The sequence below is a fragment of the Mobula hypostoma genome, chromosome 1 (assembly GCF_963921235.1).
Source record: "Mobula hypostoma chromosome 1, sMobHyp1.1, whole genome shotgun sequence".
Classification (NCBI taxonomy): domain Eukaryota; kingdom Metazoa; phylum Chordata; class Chondrichthyes; order Myliobatiformes; family Myliobatidae; genus Mobula; species Mobula hypostoma.
Window position 1 is genome coordinate 191,937,680 of NC_086097.1, and position 24,089 is coordinate 191,961,768.

At 41.4% G+C, this 24,089-nt stretch overlaps 1 protein-coding gene and 1 long non-coding RNA gene across 5 annotated transcripts in view; one reads left to right on the forward strand and one right to left on the reverse strand.

Annotated features, from left to right (window-relative positions):
* si:dkey-181m9.8 (E3 ubiquitin-protein ligase RNF31) overlaps positions 1-7,388 on the reverse strand; it is a 153,646-nt gene extending 146,258 nt beyond the window's left edge. For all 3 annotated transcript variants that reach the window (XM_063062059.1, XM_063062049.1, XM_063062112.1), the window contains exon 1: positions 7,289-7,388. In XM_063062059.1, coding sequence (XP_062918129.1) covers positions 7,289-7,384 — 96 coding nt within the window. In that variant the 5' untranslated portion in view covers positions 7,385-7,388. The remainder of the gene's footprint in view (positions 1-7,288) is intronic.
* LOC134353768 (uncharacterized) overlaps positions 1-24,089 on the forward strand; it is a 74,346-nt gene that overhangs the window by 35,253 nt on the left and 15,004 nt on the right. The window lies entirely within an intron of this gene.

The window sequence follows — 24,089 nt, forward strand, 5'->3', positions numbered from 1 at the left end:
TCCTTTAACATTCGGTAGGTTTCATTGAGATCCCCATGCATTCCTCTAAATTCCATTGAGTACAGACTCAAAGCTGCCAAACGCTCCTGATATGTTAACCCCTTCAATCCCTGAATAATGTTTGTGTACCTCCTCTGGACTCTCTCCAGTGACAATACGTCCCTTCTGAGATAAGGGGCCCAAAACTGTTGACAACACTTCAAGTGCGGCCTGACTGGTGTCTTATAAAGCATAAGCATTATCTCCTTGTTTTTATATTCTATTCTGCTTGAAATAAATGCCAACATTGTATTTGCCTTCTTTACCACAGGACACCTGAAGTCCCTTTGCACCTCTGATGTTTGAATTTTCTCCCCATTTAGGTAATAATCTGCACTATTGTACCTTTTACCAAAATGCATTATCATACATTTCCCAACACTGTATTCCATCTGCCACTTTTTTGTCCATTCTTCCACTTTGTCTAAGACTTGCTGCAATTGCATTGATTCCTCAGCACAATCTACCCACCCACCTATCAAAGCCATCAATTCCATTATCTAAATCACCGGCAAACACTGTGAAAGGTAGCAACCCCAATACTGAATACCACTAGACACTGGCAGCCAATCAGGAAAGGCCTCCTTTATTTCCACTCACTGCCTCCTGCCTGTCAGTCTTTCCTCCATCCATGCCTGTGACGTCATAGGATTTTATCTTGTTAAGCAGCCTCATGTGAGGCACCTTATCAAATGCCTTCTGAAAATCTAAGTAAATCTATGAGGTATCCTGCTTTCTGGATGGCTCCCCGGCTCCAGTTCCTTGACCTTGTCAGTCAGGAGCAGAAGTTGGGTGCACTTCCTGCAGATGTAGTCATCAGGGAGACCATTAGGTACCCTGAAATTCCACATCTCATAGGACAGCATTCCATTGCTTGAACTACAACTCTGCCCACACTTGTTATACCTCTAACTTGTTAAGCTCAAATTCTAGCCTTTGACTGGTCTTGAATAATTCAATTCAATTCAAGTTTAATTGTCTTTCAACCATACATGAGTACTCATGAATACAGCCAAACAGGACAGTGTTACTATAGGGTCAAGATGCTAAAACAGAGTACCAACAGTCATGCACAAGAACACATTCATGGAATAAAAGCCCACACCCCCCATGAGACTTGGCTTGATGCCCAGCCCTCACACACACAAGTCAACAAACCCACATAGAATATGCATGTATACAGTTCAGAACCCTCCAGCCCTCCAATATGATCTGTTGGTCCACCCTGATGCCTCTATGCCTATTAGGCGATGCTGTGGCTTAGCGACCCAGTCCTCGCATAAACAATCACATAAAGAATATTAGTAAAAGCACAACCAGACAAATATATATGTATGTTGTCCAGGCCCCTCAGCTCAATTGAAATTTTCAGTCAACCTCAGAAGTGTTGCAATGCCCTGATAGGGTGTGCTGGCTCAGACACCTCTCCCCTGACGGCTGAAAAACAAGCGACCCTGCTGCTTGAGGCCCGAGTCCATCAAGTGTCGCCTGCAGTCAACCAGAATTGAACTTGTCTTCAGCCGAGCAAAACCCCGGGAGGGCAGCGTCGACTCCATTCTGGGCGTCACACCACACCACCTGTGGTGGAGCACAACAGCTTTGCCTCCTCACTCTGGCGGCTGCAAACCAGTCACATCATGGCTTCAGGCATGGTCCTCACTACAAGCAAGGCCAGGGAGCTCTACATGTCATCTACCTCTGCTCTCATCCAATAAATCAGCAAGTCGAACTTGCAGCATACCAGATTAACAATGTCCAAAAGGGCCTTGTGATCACAAGAAAAGCGTCCATAATGGCTACTCGCTATTTGACTGGCAGCCTCCATCAACTCAGGCAGCAGCATGTTGCGCAGCTCCTTCATTATCTCTGCCAGCGAGCAACTCGCTGATGGTATAAACCTGCAAAACCTTTAAGTTCTTAGTGTATAGCAGGATATTGTGATCATTAGAAGTATGTTTAAGTAGAACAGTTGTACCTTTTGTTGACCCCATAGAAGTCACTGCGACCAGTCATGCCACCATCTTGCTAGAAGCCTGTTGAGACAAAGCCTGAAAACACTGTCCACTTACACAAAGGCAGCTACGCTTACAAGCTGCTTTTTTTTATTGGCCCCTGTTCATTGTGATTGCAGCCCACCGTAAAGTTCCAAAAGATATCAAGCTCTTTTTAAACCTGGTGTGTAAATTCCACAAAGAACTGCTTCCAACTCACTCCACAATCTTCTCGGTCCACAGACTTAGTGGTCAAACTGATCATCTTTCATCAAACATTTTATGGACTATAATGATACAGAGCTAAATTCTCACAATTCGGCAACATCTTCTCTGGAAATGTGGACTAGGTTGGACCTTCTGGAGCACAGCTACATTCATTTGAATGGAAAAAAATGGCTGCTAGAGAGAAAGCTGAAATTTGGATAATTTAGTTATTTTTAATTAATTGAGCTAACTTAAGGTTCAAAGGTTCAAATCTTCATTTATTATCAAAGCATCTATCCACATGCTACTTTGAAATTTGTGTAGGTGTTTCTTAAGTATTTTTAGTGGATTAAAGTATCATTCTGATCATATTTAATTTGTTTAGTAGATTACTGAGTGCACCATGTTGAAGCTGGCTTTGTCTAGGTGATTACAGCTGGATAAGCAGCTAAAGGTAATTGGTGACTTAGTGAATTGAATTGGAATTGGAAATAGAATTGGTTCATGGTTGTCTGATACAACAAGATAATGAGAAGCAACACACATCAAAGTTGCTGGTGAACGCAGCAGGCCAAGCAGCATCTATAGGAAGAGGCGCAGTCGACGTTTCAGGCCGAGACCCTTCGTCAGTCCTATAGATGCTGCTTGGCCTGCTGCGTTCACCAGCAACTTTGATGTGTGTTGCTTGAATTTCCAGCATCTGCAGAATTCCTGTTGTTTGAAGATGATGAAAACTTGTTTTGCATCCTAATCAGATCATTACACAATGAATTGAGGTAGAACGAAGTAAAACAATAACAGGCTGCAGAATAAAGTATAACAGAGTAACACACATAAATGCTGGAGGAACTCAGCAGGTCAGGCAACATCTATGGAGTGGAATAAAAAGCTGACTTAATAGACACAGGAAAAATGCAGTGCAGGCAAACAATAAGTTGCAAGATTATAATGAAGTAGGTTGTGAAGTCAAGAATCCATTTTATCATACCAGGGAACCACTTAATAGTCTTATAACAGTAGGGTAGTAGCTATCCTTGAACCTGGTGGTATGTGCTTTCAAGCTTCTGTATCTTCTGCTTGGTGGAAGAGAGGGGAAAGAGAGAATGTTCAGGGTGGTAGGGTCTTTGATTATGTTGGCTGTTTTACTAAGGCAGAAAGAAGTATTGATCGAGTCCATGGACAGGAGGCTGGTTTCTGTTGGGTTTTGTGCGTGAGTGTACTGGGAGTACAAGGGCACTGAGTATGTAACATTGTGGACCACCAGTATGGTGGAGGTGTTGCTGTCTATTTTTACTGATTGCAAGTTTTTGGTCAGGGTGTCAAGGGTCCATTTGCAGGGGAAAGCATAGACCCCCCCAGGTTCTTGATTTTGGTGATGAGTTTGCTTGAAATTATTGTATTGAAGGTGAAGTAGTAGTCAATTAACAATTGTCTGATGTATGTGTTTTTACTGGTTATGGTGGGTGGGCACTGATCACAGATACCTCATACTGCTAGGAAATTCCAGACCATTGACATTGATTGCAATGGATAGTGAAGAACATTGTTTCTAACTCTGGGTAACAATCAATTAATTACCTACAAGAGTTTATCTGATAGTACACACACAGCCAACAGTCTGTGTATGTTATCACTATCCCCTACACTAGACTTGTCACTACACCAGAAGCTGGAACATGAGCGGAGAAACATAGAAACATAGAAAATAGGTGCAGGAGTAGGCCATTCAGCCCTTCGAGCCTGCACTGCCATTCAGTACGATCATGGCTGATCATCCAACTCAGAACCCTGTACCTGCCTTCTCTCCATACCCCCTGATCCCTTTAGCCACGAGGGCCATATATAACTCCCTCTTAAATATAGCCAATGAACTGGCCTCAACTGTTTCCTGTGGCAGAGAATTCCACAGATTCACCACTTTCTGTGTGAAGAAATTTTTCCTCATCTCGGTCCTAAAAGGCTTCCCCTTTATCCTCAAACTGTGACCTCTTGTTCTGGACTTCCCAAACATCGGGAACAATTTTCCTGCAACTAGCCTGTCCAATCCCTTTAGAATTTTATACGTTTCAATCAGACCCCCCCCTCAGTCTTCTAAATTCCAGCGAGTATAAGCCTAGTCGATCCAATCTTTCATCATATGAAAGTCCTACCATCCCAGGAATCAATCTGGTGAACCTTCTTTGTACTCCCTCTACGGCAAGAATGTCTTTCCTCAGATTAGGGGACCAAAACTGCACACAATACTCCAGGTGTGGTCTCACCAAGGCCTTGTACAACTGCAGTAGTACCTTCCTGCTCCTGTACTCGAATCCTCTTGCTATGAATGCCAGCATACCATTCGCCTTTTTCACTGCCTGCTGTACCTGCATGCCCACTTTCAATGACTGGTGTACAATGACACCCAGGTCTCGTTGCACCTCCCCTTTTCCTAATTGGCCACCATTCAGATAATAATCTGTTTTCCTGTTCTTGCCACCAAAGTGGATAACCTCACATTTATCCACATTAAATTGCATCTGCCATGAATTTGCCCACTCACCTAACCTATCCAAGTCACCCTGCATCCTCTTAGCATCCTCCTCACAGCTAACACTGCTGCCCAGCTTCGTGTCATCCGCAAACTTGGAGATGCTGCATTTAATTCCCTCGTCTAGGTCATTAATATATATTGTAAACAACTGGGGTCCCAGCACTGAGCCTTGCGGTACCCCACCAGTCACTGCCTGCCATTCTGAAAAGGTCCCGTTTATTCCCACTCTTTGCTTCCTGTCTGCCAACCAATTCCCTATCCACATCAATACCATACCCCCAATACTGTGTGCTTTAAGCTTGCACACTAATCTCCTGTGTGGGACCTTGTCAAAAGCCTTTTGAAAATCCAAATATACTACATCCACTGGTTCTCCCCTATACACTCTACTAGTTACATCCTCAAAAAATTCTATGAGATTCGTCAGACATGATTTTCCTTTCACAAATCCATGCTGACTTTGTCCGATGATTTCACCGCTTTCCAAATGTGCTGTTATCACATCTTTGATAACTGACTCCAGCAGTTTCCCCACCACCGACGTTAGGCTAACCAGTCTATAATTCCCCAGTTTCTCTCCCCCTCCGTTTTTAAAAAGTAGGGTTACATTAGCCACCCTCCAATCCTCAGGATCCAGAATCTAAAGAGTTTTGAAAAATTATCACTAATGCATCCACTATCTCTTGGCCTACTTCCTTAAGCACTCTGGGATCGTATAAGATCCTAAAGGGATTGGACAGGCTAGATGCGGGAAGATTGTTCCCGATGTTGGGGAGGTCCAGAACGAGGGGTCACAGTTTGAGGATAGAGGGGAAGCCTTTTAGGACCGCGATTAGGAAAAACTTCTTCACACAGAGAGTGGTGAATCTGTGGAATTCTCTGCCACAGCAAACTGTTGAGGCCAGTTCATTAGCTATGTTTAAAAGGAAGTTAGATATGGCCCTTGTGGCTACAGGGGTCAGGGGGTATGGAGGGAAGGCTGGGTTCTGAGTTGGATGATCAGCCATGATCATAATAAATGGCGGTGCAGGCTCGAAGGGCCGAATGGCCTACTCCTGCACCTATTTTCTATGTTTCTATGTTTCTATGGGATGCAGACCATCTGGCCCTGGGGATTTACCTGCCTTTAATCTCTTCAATTTATCTAACACCACTTCCCTACTAATATGTATTTCCCTCAGTTCCTCCATCTCACTAGACCCTTTGTCCCCTACTATTTCCGGAAGATTACTTATGTCCTCCTTAGTGAAGACAGAACCAAAGTAGTTATTCAATTGGTCTGCCATGTCCTTGTTCCCCATGATCAATTCACATGTATCTGACTGTAGGGGACCAACACTTGTCTTAACCAATCTTTTTCTTTTCACATATCTATAAAAGCTTTTACAGTCAGTTTTTATGTTCCTTGCCAGTTTTCTCTCATAATTTTTTTTCCCTTTCCTAATTAAGCCCCTTGTCCTCCTCTGCTGGACTCTGAATTTCTCCCAGTCCTCAAGTGTGCCGCTTTTTCTGGCTAATTTTTATGTTTCTTCTTTGGAATTGATACTATCCCTAATTTCCCTTGTCAGCCACAGGTGCACTACCTTCCCTGGTTTATTTTTTTTTCCAAACTGGGATGAACAACTGTTGTAGTTCATCCATGCGATCTTTAAATGCTTGCCATTGCATAACCACCGTCAACCCTTTAAGTATCATTTGCCAGTCTATCTTAGCTAATTCACATCTCATACCTTCAAAGTTACCCTTCATTAAGTTCAGAACCTTTGTTACTGAATTAACTGTATCACTCTCCATCCTAGTGAAGAATTCCACCATACTATGGTCACTCTTACCCAAGGGGTCTCGCACGACAAGATTGCTAACTAACCCTACCTCATTGCTCAATACCTAGTCTAGAATGGCCTGCTCTCTCGTTGGTTCCTCGACATGTTGGTTCAAAAAACCCTCATCCTCAGCACCCATACCAAATTGGTTCACCCAGTCTATATGTAGATTGAAGTCACCCAATATAACTGCTGTTCCTCTATTGCACAGAAGGAGAGCAAATAACTTTGTTGTTGAATACTCTCAACTTGCCATTTACCTCAGTAAACAAATACAAATTTACCTCCTCTGGAAATTAGTAGAATTCCCTGGGAGGATTTTCAGTGTCAAGCTTCTGCACAACTGAAGAACTTCCTGTATTGTTAAGAACATCATGTTGAGAGTCCTCAACTAGCTCTGTCTGCAAAATATGTGCAGCTGGGATGATGATGTCTCCAGTCTTAGTTGGAATGGATAGGAACATTCTGGATAGTTCTCAGTCATTGAACAACATTCATAAACTTCCAAAAACTATATAAAATAAAACTAAACCGAAGTAGTTAGAGATGAAACATTGTTTAAAAGATGTTCAAAGTACTGAAAAATTTTCAATTTCTTCTGGAGACATGCAGCATAAACTGCTTCACATGTTACAAGCTTTAAAAAAGCTCTTTGGAAAGGTCTTCTAAGAATTTTTTTTTCAAACTCAAACTCTTACCTGACATCTTTCAGTTGTTTCTTGCAAACAAAAGCAAGGAGATGGAACCCTCCTGCCTCCTTTAACCTGGTGGATATGTCCATGCTGAAGCGCCATTTTGTCTTTCATGCTGGAGTGTGGCATTGTGGTGCAGCTAGTGCCTCGTGGCAAATCAGTGACAACCACTTCAGCATTCCCATAACTACATATGCTGTCTGTTGTGTGAGATACAGTAATGGCACCAAATGCTGATATTTCTCTGCCACATTGGCTGCTTCAGCCTCTCAAGATACTCATTATGCTAAACAGTCAAACACTTCAAAATCTGTTAACAATGTACAGACTAATTTACTTCCAATTTTCTCATAGAAATACTTGGTAGATGGGTGAATGCAAGACTGGGATGAATCCCAGCAGCTATATATATGCTGATAACAAAAGAACTCTGGTAAATAAGGAGTAAATAAGTAGACAGCCAAAGAGAAGGAGGTAGAGAGCAGAGAGAGAGACTTTGGCATTGGAGATTAAATGTGTCAGTCATGCATCATGTTGTTAGGATATTTCCACCTTTTCTTTCCTATTCAATGGCCACATTTATCATTTGCGATACAGAATTCACAGTAAATTGATGCTAGTTGATACTTTTCCTGTAGGGAAAAAATATTACAACCAATAGAACAATAGTTTAACAAATGTTAATTTTCCAGTTACATGCAAGGCATTTTGCAAATGTTATTGAGTATTTCCTGAATCATGGATAAGTGTAATTCTTTTCTTTTACAATGTTGCATAACAACATTTTATTATGCTGAGCTCAGATTTTTGCACTCCCAACAGAATCCGGGCAAGAGATGGCTGTCTGCCATGATCAGGCAAACCACAATGCAGTGGTGACTGTCACATTTTGCAAGGTCAGGTTATTTGCATAAATCAGAATAAATGTAACCTTATATAAATGGTTTATCTAATTTGATGCACAGCAGAAGAAATTTATAATGATAAACACTGGATATCCATACTGGAGTATGTATTCATTCTAACTTAATAAATCTGTAGGATGAAATTCAAACACTGAATGTAAAACATTATAGCACAGGAACAGGCCATTTAGCCCATGATGTCATGCTGAACTAATTAAGATAATATTGTCTAATTACATCAAACCCTCTGCATGCACTTAGTTCATAATCCTCGTTCTCTGCATGTCAGCCCTTTTGCTCATCTATACAAGTCCCATTTGCCTGCACTAGGACTGTATCTGTTTATGCCTTGCCTATTTAAGTGCTATTCTAAATGCTCTTAAATGTAGTAAATGTACTTGATTCCCCCAAATCCTCTGACAGTACATTCCAGATATCAATCACCCTCTGTGTAACAAAGTTAGGTAGACTAGATCTCCTTTAAAATTCCTTCCACTCACCTTAAACCTAGGTCCTCTTGTTTTGTTGATAACCCCTGCCTCTGGATAAGAGAAATTAAGATTCTGCCCTTCCTATGCTTCTCATAACCTTAGATAATTAGATTGTAGAACAGTTCATCTGTATTGCTTTATCTCTTATTCTGAAATTTGGACTTAGAGATCTAATAATTAGGCAATGCACATAGCCAGTACATATAGGCATCTGTTAGTCTTGTGAGACCATGGATTTGCGCCTTGGAAGGTTTCCAGGGCACAGGCCTGGGCAAAGTTGTATGGAAGACTGGCAGTTGCCCATGCTGCAAGTCTCCCCTCTCCATGCCACTGATGTTGTCCAAGGGAAGGGCACTAGGGCCGATGCAGCTTGGCACCGGTGTTGTCGCAGAGCAATGGGTGGTTAAGTGCCTTGCTCAGGGACACAAGACACTGCCTCAGCTGAGGCTCAAACTAGCAACCTTCAGATCACTGGACTGATGCCTTAACCACTTGGCCACGCGCCAACACTACATAAGACCATAAGCTATAGCAGCAGAATTGGTCTATTTGACCATCAGGTCTGCTCCCCCATTTCCTCTTGGCTGATCCATTTCCATCTCAGCCCCAATCTCCTGCCTTCCTGTAATCCTTCATGCCCTGACCAATCAAGAGTCTATCTGCCTTAGATATACACAATTACTTAGCTTCCACAGCTGCCTGTGGCAAGGAATTCCACAGATTCACCACTCTATCTAAAGAAATTCCTCCTCATCTCTATTCTAAAAGGACACCCCTCTATTCTGAGGTTGTGTCCTCTGGTCTTAGACTCTCTGACCATAGGAAACATCCTCTCCATGTCCACTCTATCGAGGCTTTTAACATTTGATAGGTTTCAATAAGGTCACCTCTCATTCTTCTGAATTCCGGTAAGTACATGCCCAGAGCCATCAAACACTCTTCATATGACCAGCTTTTCAATCCTGGAATCATTTTCACAAACCTCCTTTGAACTCTCTCCAATGCCAACACATCCTTTCTTAGATAAAGGGCCCAACACTGCGCACAATACTCCAAGTGAGGCCTCATCAGTGCCTTGTAAAGACTTAACATTACATGTTTGCTTTTATATGCTAGTCCTCTTGAAATGAATGTGAACATCACATTTGCCTTCCTCACTACTGCCTCAACCTGCAACTTAACCTTTAGGAAATCCTGCATGAAGGCTGCCAAGTCCCTTTGCATCCCATTTTTTTTTTTATTTCTCTCCATTTAGAAACTACTCTACCTTTTTGTTTCATCTACCAACGTGCATGATCATATATTTCTCGACACTGTATTCCATCTGCTATTTCTTTGCCCATTCTCCTAATCTGTCTGTCTTTCTGTAACCTCTTTGCTTCCTCAGTAATAACTGCCCCTCCACCTATATTCATATTGTCTGCAAACTTGACCACATCAATTCCGTTATACAAGTCATTAACATATAACGTAAAAAGAATCGGTCCCAACACAGAGCCCTGTGTTGGATAGAGCTAATATTTTATCCATTCTAGTATCTTTTCTGTAATATCATGTGCTCTTAGCTTGTTAAGCTGCCTCATATGTCCACCTTGTCAAAGGGCTTCTCTCAAAGCACAAGGCCCAAGGTCTAGATGTAAATTGCATTTCAGTCAGGACACAGTTTTGTAGACACAGATTTTTCTTCATGGACAAATATTTCATATTTATCTTGAGGCTTTATGAAGACATGAAGAATGTGCCAGAACTTTTCATTGCTCATAAATTGTTGCATCAGCCTATGTGTGTACAATTTACTGCAAAGAAACTTTTGTTGCTGGCAGAGCTCCATTAAGCAAAGATGTTTATTGCAGCTGGCTTCTCTTGTGCTGTTGTGTTGTATCCTAATTTACTCAGATGAGACAAGCAGAGAAACAGCAGTCTTATTGTGACTGTTACCTCTCAACAAAAGCTGCAAGCATGCAGCAATGATATACCACACAACAAGATTATTAAGGATGAGGTCTCAAGGTACTTGGAGGCACGTGATAAAATAAGCCATAGTCAGCAAGGTTTCCTCAAGGAAAAGTTTTGCCTGACAAATCTGTTGGAATTCTTTGAAGAAATAACAAGCGGGATAGATAAAGGTGATGATATTAAGATAGGTGGAAGGGCAGGTAACAGTCACAATAGGACTATTGTTTCTCTGCTTGTCTTGTCTACGTGAATTATGATACAACAAAATAGCATGAGAAATCAAATGCACTAAACATCTTTGTTTAATGGAACTCTGCCAGCAACAAAAGACTCTTTGGGGTAAATTGTACACAGAGCAATTTATCAGCAACAAAACATGCTGGCACATTCTTTATGTTTTTAGAAAGCCTCAAGATAAATGTGAAATATTTGTCCATGAAGAAACAGCTGTGTCTACAAAATGTGTGTCCTGACTGGAATGCAGATCTAGAGCCTTGTAACGCTTTCAGAGAAGGCTTTTGACAAAACCTGGGGTGCAAATGGACTTGGGACTCCTTGTGCACAATTCTGTAAAGGTTATTTTACAGGTTGAGTCTATGGTGAGGAAGGCAAATACAATGTTAGCATTTATTTCAAGAGGACTAAGTATAAAAACAAGGGTGTAACATTGAGACTTTATAAAGAACTGATGAGGCTTCATTTGGAGTATTCTGAGCAGTTTGGGGCCCCTTATCTTAGAAAGGATGTGCTGGAACTGGAGAGGGTTCAAAGAAGGTTCACGAAAATAATTCCAGCATTGAATGGCTTGTCATATGAAGAACGTTTGATGGCTTTGGGCCTGTATTCACTAGTATTCAGAAGAATGAGGGGTGACCTCATTGAAACCTATCAAATGGTAAAAGGTGATACAGTAGATGTGGAGAGCATGTTTCTAATGGTGAGAGACTCTAAGACTAGAGGACACAGTATCAGAAAAGAGGGTTTTCCTTTTAGAACTGAGATGAGCAGGAATTTCTTTAGCCAGAGAATGGTGAATTTATGGAATTCTTTGTCATAAGCAGCTGTGGAGACCCAGTCTTTATGCATACTTAAAGCAGGGGTTGATAGATTCTTGATTGGTTAGGGCATGAAAGGATACAGGAATAAGGCAGGAGATTAGAGCGGAGAGGAAAAAGGGATCAGCCATGAAGAAATGGCTGAGGAGACTCAATGGGCCAAGTTGCCTAATTCTGCTCCTATGTCTTATGGTCTTATGATAGTAACTAACCAATAATAAAGGAACAATTACCCATACAAGATAAGTCTTGCAAATTAATGATTATGATACCACCTTTTTAAAAATAAATAACTAATCTCATCGGAAAAACAGCACCAAGACAACACTGGAGGACAGTGCCTTCAAGTGCAGTCGCTGCAGCCGAGACTGTCACTCCTGTGTGGGCCTTTACAGCCACAACAGATGCTGCTCTAACACAGACTGAAGCAAGACTTTTCAGTTGCAGATCCATGGTCTCGCGAGACTAACGGATGCCACCACACCATAATCTTATAGAATAAATGAACATACTTACATCGTGAAGCTGTGTATAAGCCCTCAGCCAATAGGAGTCTTTCTACTCATATTACTAACTTCTTGATCTTATCTGTATACTGCAGTAATGCACAAAGTAGATTTCAAGCCTTTTTCTAAGATTTTCTAAAAGAAAATGAAGGAAGAAATCTCCACAAATACATCCTTATCTAACTCAGGAGAGGCAGTGCTAAATGCTTAACAGGATCTTGAATTTTAGTGGTTGTTTCATAAGTAGGGTTGAAAATCTGTGTAAAACTATTTTTCCATTATCCCTCTGAGTTAGACAGATTATTTCCCTTCAAAGAAAAGTTCAATCTAATGAACAGGTGGGGATAAATCCAAAACCCCACACTCTCTACTGAGTGACAATGTTAATGATTTGTTTCTGGGAAATTTAAAGTCATTGAAACTGGAATTCTGGCCTGATGTGCAAAATTAAAAGCTGACCACAAATTATCATCAGCAAAGAAAAACTCAATCAGCAGCACATTTTTCAGCAAATGCAGATTCATTGTTTTCATTCATTGATTCATTAGGGAATCCTGCAAAGACTCCCAAGTCCCTCTGCACGTCCGATTTATGATTTTTTTTTTCCCTGTAGAATATAGCCCACACATTTATTCCTTCTACAAATGTGCATGATCATACATTTCCTTATACTCTATTCCATCTGCCACTTCTTTGCCCATTCTCCTAATCTGTCTAAGTCTTTTTGCATACCCCCAGCTTCCTCAACACTACCTACCCCTCCACTTATCTTCATATTGTGTGTAAACTTGGCCACATGTCATCAATTCCATATCCAAATCATTGACGTGTAACGTGAAAAGAAGGGGTCTCATAAAACCATTAGTCACCAGCAGCCAACCAGAAAAGGCTCCCTTTATTCCCACTCTTTGTCTGCTGCCCATTAGTAAATATTCCATTCATGCTAATATTTTTTTTCCTGTGATGCCATGGGCTCTTACCTTGTATGGCACCTCATGTGTAGTACTTTGTCGAAGGCTTTCTGAAAATGCAAGTAAACAACATCCACTGACTGTCTATCCTGCTTCGGCCTGTTGTATTATGTTCCTCCAGGAACCTTGAAACCTCATCCTTAATAATGGACTCCAACTTCCCAACCACAGAAGTCAGGCTAACTGGCCTATAATTTCCTGTTCTTTTTCTTCCGTTCTTTCTTAAAGAGTGGAGTGACATTTGCAATTGAAGCCATTCACTTTTGTGTACTTTTGGAAATGTAACCCCAATTTTGGGCACTGATTAATGTGCAGGCTATCTATTTGATTTGGCCATGTTGGTTGAAAGATAAATGCCAGGGCATTGAATAGATTCTTCACCTTCTCATGGAAGTTCAACTAGGTAAAATTCAAGGCTATAGTGGAACACTGCAACATCCACCAAACTTCCTTTGACTGCAATTAAATGAAATAACTGCAACAAAGAGCTTAATAAGGTCAATGATCTGTATTTACAAAAAATTACGGAATGAAATCTGCTCCTTTGTCTTATGATCTTCTGGTCTAATGGAAACCAGCTATCATTCACAATATATTACTCAGAGCATGTGACATCTAAGTGTTATATTTATATTTCCTCATGGAAGTCTTCCAGATAACAAAGACAAATGATTTCTTTTTATTCTTTCTATTTTTGAAGAAAATTGATACATTTGGGCATACAAGGACCAGCAATGCATATGATTGAACCTGTGCCCATTGACTCCTTACTGTTAATTGTATATTAAAAATATTGTTATGACATTCTTGAAAAATTGTTGGCATGAACACTAATGTAACAACATAAATTATGTTTCTGTTTTGAGCAGCACAAGAATAGAGGGTTTTGGGTAAAGACTAGGTAGTTCTAAGGTAGGGACATGTTCGGCACAGCATTGTGGGCCGAAGGGCCTGTATTGCACTGTAGGTTTTCTATTTTTCTATGTAATAGTGTGGTGTTTATTGTAGCACTAATACAGAGCCAGCAATCAGCAATCTAGGTCAATTTCCACCGTCAGCTGTTCTCAATTTACATTTCGAAGTTCCTGCCAAATATCCTTGTAATTACCCCTGTCATAATTAAAATATTTTATTGGTTTAAACTCTCACTGTAGGTGAATTTTGAGATTGCACTACTGTTGATATTGTGCCATGTGCGGTGGATGTGGGTATTTAGGAATATAAGGGTCATCTGCCAGGCAAGTATTATGGCCATTTCTATTTACCCTTAAGAAGATAGTGATGTAGTCAGATGTCCTTCGCAAGAATGCTTATGTCATGGTGAACCAAAAAAATGATCAAAAATTTGACTGGAATTGCTATACTATAGTTCTGTGAGGAACACTGTGCTGAACTTTTCAAAAAGGCTATAAACTGGATGAAGCAGCTGTAGATGGCAGGACCTAGAACATTATCTTGAGGAACTCTTATAATAATGTCCTATGGTTACTAACCTCTGACAAATAAAGTAATTTTCCTTTGAGTGAGGTATGACTTCAACTGCTGGAGACTTTTTCCTCCCAGAGTCCCATTGACCTCAAGTACTGTCAAGCCTCTGGTTGTGATTTGGGAGGTATGTTAAGCATGCTCAACAGTCCTCAGAGAATTGTCAAATTTAGTCACTAAGTGAAGTTCACAAAATAAACCTGAAGTATCCAAGTAAGAGGTAAAGTTCAGCATTGGTCATTTTACCGAGCTGTGATCAGGACCGTGGCACCTATTTAATGTCCAGATTGTCAGGTGTTGTGGAGGTAAGAGCAGGCTGAACTCTAGAAGTCAATCACTGTTTTCTGCTTAGCCAGACATCAACAACATCCTAAAGGAGAAAGGAATTCCTTTTTGTTACTGGTCCATTGAAAATTCCAGTCAGGTCTCCTCTGCATAAAGCTGCAGTAAAAACAAGTCCTGTCCAACTTACTATATATCTGATGTATTAATGACTTTTTTTTAGTGTGGGAAGATGCATAAAATGCATTCTGAAGTACTTTATCCAGTACATTGCAGTATGTGCCCAAAAAGAGAGTTGTGTTCTTAAGAGGAACCTTTTACCAAATTAAAACAATTGGTAAAAGGATTAAAGTAAGATGAAGAAAATTTTGTTCACTCAGAGAAATTAACTCTGTGAAAGATATTACAGGCAAGAACTATTGTTACCTTTAACATGTAACTGCTATACACATGTCATGCTGCAGTCTCTAAAGTTAAGGGCCAACAGCTGGTGAGAATATAATAGGCTGAATGGCCTAATTCCACACTGTAACTTTCTATGATTCACACTCGGCGATTATAAGCTTCAGGGCAGACATATGCAGAACTTTAATTTTTATTTCTATTTTCCCTCTGTATTTTATTTGCATTACCTAGCACTCGATTACCATTACCTTGCATTTTAACAATAAAACTCCTCATGATTGTTGCAATTCCCAGTGTTACTTAAAGAAGGAAGTTCATTTCACATTCCTTAAATGAAACATTTTGTTCATAACTCTGACTTGCACAATAATGCTTGCCTTCATGAGTATCCTGGCAAATTTTCGATTATGTAATCAAGTTAGAGACAGAAATAATTTGGAAATAGTTATTCTTTTTCTAGATGATACACTTTCTTAACAGAAAAAAATATTAAATTTGATTTCCTTGTACAAATATAAAAGTTTTAGTCCTTTCATTCACAGCTGAGAAATGAATGACAATCAGTCTGCCAGTTGATAGCTCTAAGCTGGGTCATTAAGTCAAAGGTTCCCATACACAGAGGACAAACTGTATCTGTCTACTATTTACAACAGAGTCTGTATCAAGGCTTCTGAAACAATTTTCTACATAATAGGTGATTTTCAGGCAGACTGATGTCATGTGTTGGATGATTAATGTAACTGTTAAATTTTGCCATGCTGCTTATTTGCTATTACATATCAGTAGGGGAGAAAACAGAAGTTAGTTGAAATGAGGAACTAACTTTTCAATATGTCAAACATTAGCAAAATAAGTTTATTTCAGTAAGGAGGTAATGGTGATGTTACTGTAAGCTCCAAAGAACTGAATATTCAAATCATTCTTTTGAAAACTTCAGAAAGATAAGAGAAACACCAATCATATTATCAAACAACTTGTGAAGGTACCTGATGCCATTATTTTGAGTGTAAATCTACCAGGGACATTTGTTCTTTATATTATGCATAGTGTCAATTAATTGCAGCGAACAACCATTAACAAGAATCTGAAGACATATTCCAAATGTATGGCTAAGCACTAGCAGGTTATCACATACTCTTACAGGTGATACTTTTATCTAACTATGAGTTTTCAAGTGCTAAATTATGTGCACTCTATTGCTTTTCTTCATCTTCTTTTACAGTTGATGAAACAGGAAGTATATGGGCAGAAGATGCTGATTAGTGCAGATATAGAGTGTGGGAAGATAAGATGAAGGTTGCAGCTTGCAGACCGATAGATTTTTACTTAAGTCCTGGTGTGGGCATGTGAGGTGGTTAAGGCATTGGACTAGCGACCTGAAGGTCGTGAGTTCAAGCCCCAGCCAAGGCAACGTGTTGTGTCCTTGAGCAAGGCACTCTGCAACGACACTGGTGCCAAGCTGTATGGGTCCTAATGCCCTTCCCTTGGACAACATTGGTATCGTGGAGAGGGGAGACTTGCAGCTTCCATACAACCTTGCCCAGGCCCGCGCCCTGGAGAGTGAAGACTTTCCAGGCGCAGATCCATGGTCTCGCAAGACTAACGGATGCCTGAAAGATATCATGCCAATTGAAGGCAGGAGATTGGGGCTGAGAGGAAATTTGGATCAGCCATGATGAGATGATGGAGTAGGCTCGGTGGGCCAAATGGCCTAATTCTGCTCCTATATCTTATGGTCTTACAGTCTTAATTCTTGCCAGATTCTTTCTGCTGTACATGTACTCAGTCTGTGCAGAGACTGGTACTGGATTAGGGTGTTGGCAGTGAAACAAAATAACAAAAAGCTGATTGACGACCTCTGGTTTGTTCATTCTACTCTTCAGCAAGGTGAGACCAATCAAAAAAAAACACCAATAGATTAGGCTGCAGGCCTTTGCAGACTGCCTAATGAAGGAGGAAAGTCAAGTCTGAGTGTAAGACATTGTCGATTGAGGATATTGCAATAGCTAGATTTATCATGAATGTCTGCATCTCAGTCAGCATGGCTTCCAGTGACACCACAACCTCTCTAAGCACTTTGATCTGTTTGATATCATTCAAATCTATTGGTGTTGATACGAGCAACTAAAGTTACAATGTGTAAACACACTACTGTAGCTCTGAATCTCACCATTCGAAATATAATTGTTCCTATGACCAGCAGCCTGCCATTTGCATTTGTTCTTTATTACCCAGGCTCTGTATTTCATCACAAGCTCTTTACTATAACTTACACTGTTTGCCTTTGTAGATTCAGATACAGGTCTACAGAGTTGTAAAATCAAGCATTTTTGACTTTTTGATTTAATTATTTTATTTTTTTTGTTTTCCTTGTCACTCAGCACATTGCTCAAAGGTATCCATAAATACTTTTGCTTTATGTTGAAGGTTTTAGAAATATAGGAACATCGAACAACAAGAAAAGGAGGATACTGACCCTTTAATTCTGTTCTGTTCTATCCAGTTTTGTGACATTGGCAAACTTGGATATGTTAAATTTGGTTCCCACATCAAAATTACAGTAGTATTGTAAGGCACAAGCACTGAATACCATAACATTACACAGGTTAACACCTGGCACCAAGAAAAAAAACATTTATTCCTACATTCTGGTTCTTTTTGTGAACCAGTTTTCCATTCATGTCAGTTTATTGAACTTAATCCTACCTAATTTTGAACACCAACTTCAAAAATTGAAATACACTCTATCCACTGATTTTTCCTAAGTGATATACCAGGTGTATTGCTAAGTAACTCCAATAGGTTTGTTAGTTAATTTCCCTTTCATTTATCCATATTGTCACTGACTAATGCCTTTGATATTTCTGAATGTCCTATTCTAACATCGTTTATAATACACCCTAACATTTTCCTTATTATTGATATGCTTCATGAATTACCCTTGCTATTTTTTTAAATAGTGGGATTATACTTGCTGTCTTCCAATCTGAAAGAACCATCTGGTAATCTGTAAAATTTTTGAAAATGACGATGTCTTCCACAACTTCCTGGCAGTACATGCCAGTACAGATGCTGAGATCTGTACCAAAATATAAAGTGAACTCAAGGAGGGGGGAGGTCAAGCCCTATTTGTGGAGGAATGGGGTCTCTTCCAGCAGTTCATTCTTTACTCCACTATTTCCTACCTACCTCTTTTAGGCTCCGTTGAACTTCCAGAATATTTGTGACCTCTTCTAAGAAGAGTGAACAATAGGGTTTGTTTAATTGATCTGCCAATCCTTTATTCCCATTTGTAAATTATCCCGTTCCTGATTGCCAGTGCCCTGTACTTGTATTCACCAACCTTCTGCCTATTACATGCTAATGAAAGTTCAAATTGTGTCCTTTCTTCTGTGCAAATACGTTTTATTCTCATGATCAGAATCTTGGTCCTTTTTAATGCTCCTAAACTGCTTCTAATCCTCAGCCTTATTACTTCTTCAGGTAATTTTGATTGTCTTTTCCTTGAATTTAATACTACCCTTAAATTCTTTTGTTCAGCATTGTTGGACACAGTTCAATTTGTCTTTTTGTGTCGGAAGGGTATGTTAGATTGTTGTAGTTCCTGTATTCATTTTTAAATGTTGGGCACTACCCGTCCACCATATCCTTGAAGGAAAGTTATCAACCCATCCCAGTATGTATCTGAAACAAAGATATTTAATATAATATATGCAAAGCATAAGCATGATTCATGACGCCTTATATTCCATCTGGGTAGCCTCCAACCTGATGGCATGAACATCGACTTCTCTGACTTCCGCTAAGGCCCCGCCTCCCCCTCGTACTCCATCTGTTACTCATTTTTATGCACGCGTTCTTTCTCTCACTCTCCTTTTTCTCCCTCTGTCCCTCTGAATATACCTCTTGCCCATCCTCTGGGTCCCCCCCTCCTTGTCTTTCTTCCCGGACCTCCTGTCCCATGATCCTCTCGTATCCCCTTTTGCCTATCACCTGTCCAGCTCTTGGCTCTATCCCTCCCCCTCCTGTCTTCTCCTATCATTTTGGATCTCCCCCTCCCCCTCCAACTTTCAAATCCCTTACTCACTCTTCCTTCAGTTAGTCCTGACGAAGGGTCTCGGCCTGAAACGTCGACTGCATCGCTTCCTACAGATGCTGCTTGGCCTGCTGCGTTCACCAGCAACTTTGATGTGTGTAGCATGATTCTGCACAGCTTTCTTCCTGGCCATGAGTTGGATACACAAACTGTGAGTTTTAAAGCATGGTAGGGACGACCTCATTCACAAACAATTTTAGACTTTAAGTATGTATGAATTGCTAAAAATATCAAAATTCAAAGTTCAAAGTAAATTTATTATCAAAGTACATATATGTCACCATATACAACTCTGGGATGAATTTTCTTGTGGACATACACAGTAAGTCCAAGAACCATAATAGAATCAATGAAAGCCCCACCCAACAGGTCAGACAAACAACCAGTGTGCAAAAGACAACAAACTGTGCAAATACAAAAGAAAAAAAAAACAATAAATAAGCAATTAATATTCAGAATAGGAGATGAAGAGTCCTTGAAAGTGATTCCACAGGTTGTGGGAACAGTTCAGTGATGGGGTAATTGAAGTTGAATGAAGTTATCCTTAAACAACAGGAATTCTGCAGATGCTGGAAATTCAAGCAACACACATCAAAGTTGCTGGTGAACGCAGCAGGCCAGGCAGCATCTCTAGGAAGAAGTGCAGTCGATGTTTCAGGCCGAGACCCTCTGTCAGGACTAACTGAAGGAAGAGTGAGTAAGAGATCCACCCCTCCCTCTCCTGTCTTCTCCTATCATTTTGGATCTCCCCCTCCCCTTCCAACTTCCAAATCTCTTACTCACTCTTCCTTCAGTTAGTCCTGACGAAGGGTCTCGGCCTGAAACGTCGACTGCACCTCTTTCTAGAGATGCTGCCTGGCCTGCTGCGTTCACCAGCAACTTTGATGTGTGAAGTTATCCTTATTGATTCACGAGCCTGATTGTTGAGGGGTAATAATTGTTCCTGAACATGGTGGTATGAGACCTGAGGCTCCTGTACCTTCTTCCTGATGACAGCAGTGAGAAGAGAGAATGACTTGGATGGTGGGGGTTTTGGATTCTGAATGCTGCTTTCCTGCGAGAGCACTCCACACAGATGTGCTCAATGGTGGGAAGTGCTTTTGACTTGTTAGATTGGGCCATGTCCATTCCTTTTTGTAGGATTTTCTGTTAAAGGGCATTGGTGTTTCCTTACTAGGCTGTAATGCAACCAGTCAGTATACTCCCTACCACACATCTATGGAAGGTTGTCAAAGATTTAGATGTCATGTCAAATCTTCACAAACATCTAAGGAAGTAGAGGTGCTATCATGTTTTCTTTGTAATTGTACTTGTATGCTGAGTCATCCTGCAGTAATACACCAAGCAGCCTTATTAACATTGGGGATCTTCCATCCACTGCCACCAACCTCATAGTTTCCTCACCCTGCACCTCCCATTTCTACTTCCTACCCAAGATCCACAAACCTGCCTGTCCATGTTGAGCCATTGTTTCTGCATATTCCCACCTCACTGCATACCCCATTTCAGTTTTATCCACCTAGTTCAGTCCCTTCCTATCTAGGTCTGTGACACTTCACACGCTCTTGATCTTTTCAATGATTTCAAGATCCCTGACACCGATCATCTTATCACAAACAAGAGAAAATCTGTAGACGCTGGAAATCTGAGCAACACACATAGAATGCTGGAGGAACTCAGCAGGCCAGGCAGCAGCTAGGAAAAGAGTACAGTTAACATTTTGGTCAGAAACCCTTTGGTAGGACTCGGTAGGATCATTTTATTTTCACTATGGATGTGCATTCTTTATACACAGCCATCCCTCACCAGGAAGGCCTCAAAGCTCTCCATTTCTTTCTGGACCCCAGACTCAACCAGTACCCCTCCACCACGACTCTTCTCGGTCTGGCAGAATTTGTCCAACTGCTAATAATTTTCCTTCGGCTTTTCCCATTTCCTCAAACAAAAGGTGTAGTCATAGGCACTCGCATGGGTCCCAGCTATGCCTGACTTTTTGTCGGCTACGTAGAACAGTCTATCTTCCAACCCTACACTGGTATCATTACAATACACACAAAATGCTGGTGGAATGCAGCAGGCCAGGCAGCATCAATAAGAAGAAGTACAGTCGACGTTTTGGGCCGAGGCCCTTAGTCCTGACCTTACCTTATCTTCCCACCAGCCTCCATGTCCAGCACATAATTCTCGGTAATTCTGCCATCTCCAGCAGCATCCTAGCACAAAGCACATATCTCTGTTGCACTCCCCCTCCACCCACGTTCTGCTGTCCACAGGGATTGCAACCCCACTCGATGCCCTAGTCCATTTGTCCCTCCCCACTGATCTCCCTGCTGACACTTATTCTTGCAAGTGGACACGTGCTACACCTGCCCCTAAAACTCCTCCCTCACTGCTATTCAGGGCTGCAAACAGTCCTTCCAGGTGAGATGGGTCTTCACCTGTGAGTCTGTTGGGGTCATCTACTGTATCCAGTGCTCCCAGTGTGGCCTCCTGTATATCGGGGAGATCCAACTCAGACTGAGAGACCGCTTCGCCGAGCTCCTACACTCCATCTGCCAGAAAAAGCGGGATGACCCAGTGGCCACCCATTTTACGTCCTCTTCTCATTCCCATTCCGACATGTCAGTCTACGGCTTGCTCTACTGTCGAGGTGAGGTCACACTCAGTTTGGAGGAGCAACATATTATATATCATTTGGGTAGCCTTCAACCTGATGGAATTAACATCGAGATCTCTAACTTCCGCGACAGCCATCCCCATCTTCACCATTCTCCATTCCCATTTTCCTCAATCACTTTATCCCCATACCTGCCTATCATCTCCTGTGGTTCTCCTCCTCCTTTTCTTTCATCCATGGCCTTCTGTCCTCTCCTATCAGATTCCCCCTTCTCCAGCCCTTTACTGCTTTCATAAATCAATGTTCCAAACCTGTCCCCTCCCAGTTTTGCCTATCACCTTGTGGTTTTTCCTCTCTTTCCCCTACTTTCTTACTCTGACTCCTCATAATGTTTTTCCAGTCCTGATGAAGGATCTTGGCCCAAAACATCAACTGTACCATTTGCCAAAGATTCTACGGGGCTTGCTGAGTTCCTCCAGCATTTTGTGTTTGTTGCTTGGATTTCCAGTATCTGCAGATTTTCTTTTGTTTGTGATTGGACACCAAGGAATTTACAGTTGCTGATCTTCTCCACCTCTGATTCCCCCATTGAGGACTGGCTCTTGGACTTCTGGTTTGCTGCTCCTGAAGTCAATTCCTTGGTCTTGCTGACATTGAGAGAGAGATTGTTGTTGTGGCACCACTCAGCCAGATTTTCAATTTCCCTCCTATGTGCAGATTCAGCCAACAGCAGTGGTGCTATCAGCAAACTTAAATATGGCATTGGAGATGCCTTTAACTACACAGGCATAAGTATAAAGTGAGTAGAGCAGGGGCTAACCACATAGCCTTGTGGTGCACCAGTGCTTGTGGAGATTGTGAAGAAGATTTGTTGCAAGTCTGATTTGTATGCGCTTAATTTTGAGGACTCTATCTGTTGTTCTCAGAATATGAATCTATAGACATGTGGTCGATATTTAGGGATCTCTTACAGGATGTTAGGGATAAATTTGTCCCAGTGAGGAAGATAATGAATGGTAGGGTGAATAAACATGGGTGACAAGTGAGGTGGAAAATCTAGTCAGGTTGAAGAAGGCAGCACACATGAGGTTTAGGAAGCAAGGATCAGATGGGTCTATTGAGGAATATAGGGTAGCAAGAAAGGAGCTTAAGAAGGGGCTGAAGAGAGCTAGGAGGGGGCGTGAGAAGGCCTTGATGAGTAGGGTAAAGGAAAACCCCAAGGCATTCTTCAATTATGTGAAGAATAAAAGGATGACAGGAGTGAAGGTAGGACTGATTAGAGATAAAGGTGGGAAGATGTGCCTAGAGGCTGTGGAAGAGAGCAAGGTCCTCAATAAATACTTCTCTTCGGTATTCACCAATGAGAGGGAACTTGATGATGGTGAGGACAATATGAGTGAGGTTGATGTTCTGGAGCATGTTGATATTAAGGGAGAGGAGGTGTTGGAGTTGTTAAAATACATTAGGACAGGTAAGTCCCTAGGGCCTGACGGAATATTCCCCAGGCTGCTCCACGAGGTGAGGGAAGAGATTGCTGAGCCTCTGGCTAGGATCTTTATTTCCTCATTGTCCACGGGAATGGTACCGGAGGATTGGAGGGAAGTGAATGTTGTCCACTTGTTCAAGAAAGGTAGTAAGGATAGTCCGGGTAATTATAGACCAGTGAGCCTTACGTTTGTGGTGGGAAAGCTGTTGGAAAAGATTCTTAGAGATAGGATCTATGGCCATTCAGAGAATCATGGTCTGATCAGGGACAGTCAGCATGGCTTTGTGAAGGGCAGATGGTGTCTAACAAGTTTGATAGAGTTCTTTGAGGAGGTGACTAGGCATATAGATGAGGGTAGTGCAGTGGATATGATCTACATGGATTTTAGTAAGGCATTCGACAAGGTTCCACACGGTAGGCTTATTCAGAAAGTCAGAAGGTGTGGGATCCAGGAAAGTTTGGCCAGGTGGATTCAGAATTGGCTTGCCTGCAGAAAGCAGAGGGTCATGGTGGAGGGAGTACATTCAGATTGGAGGGTTGTGACTAGTGGTG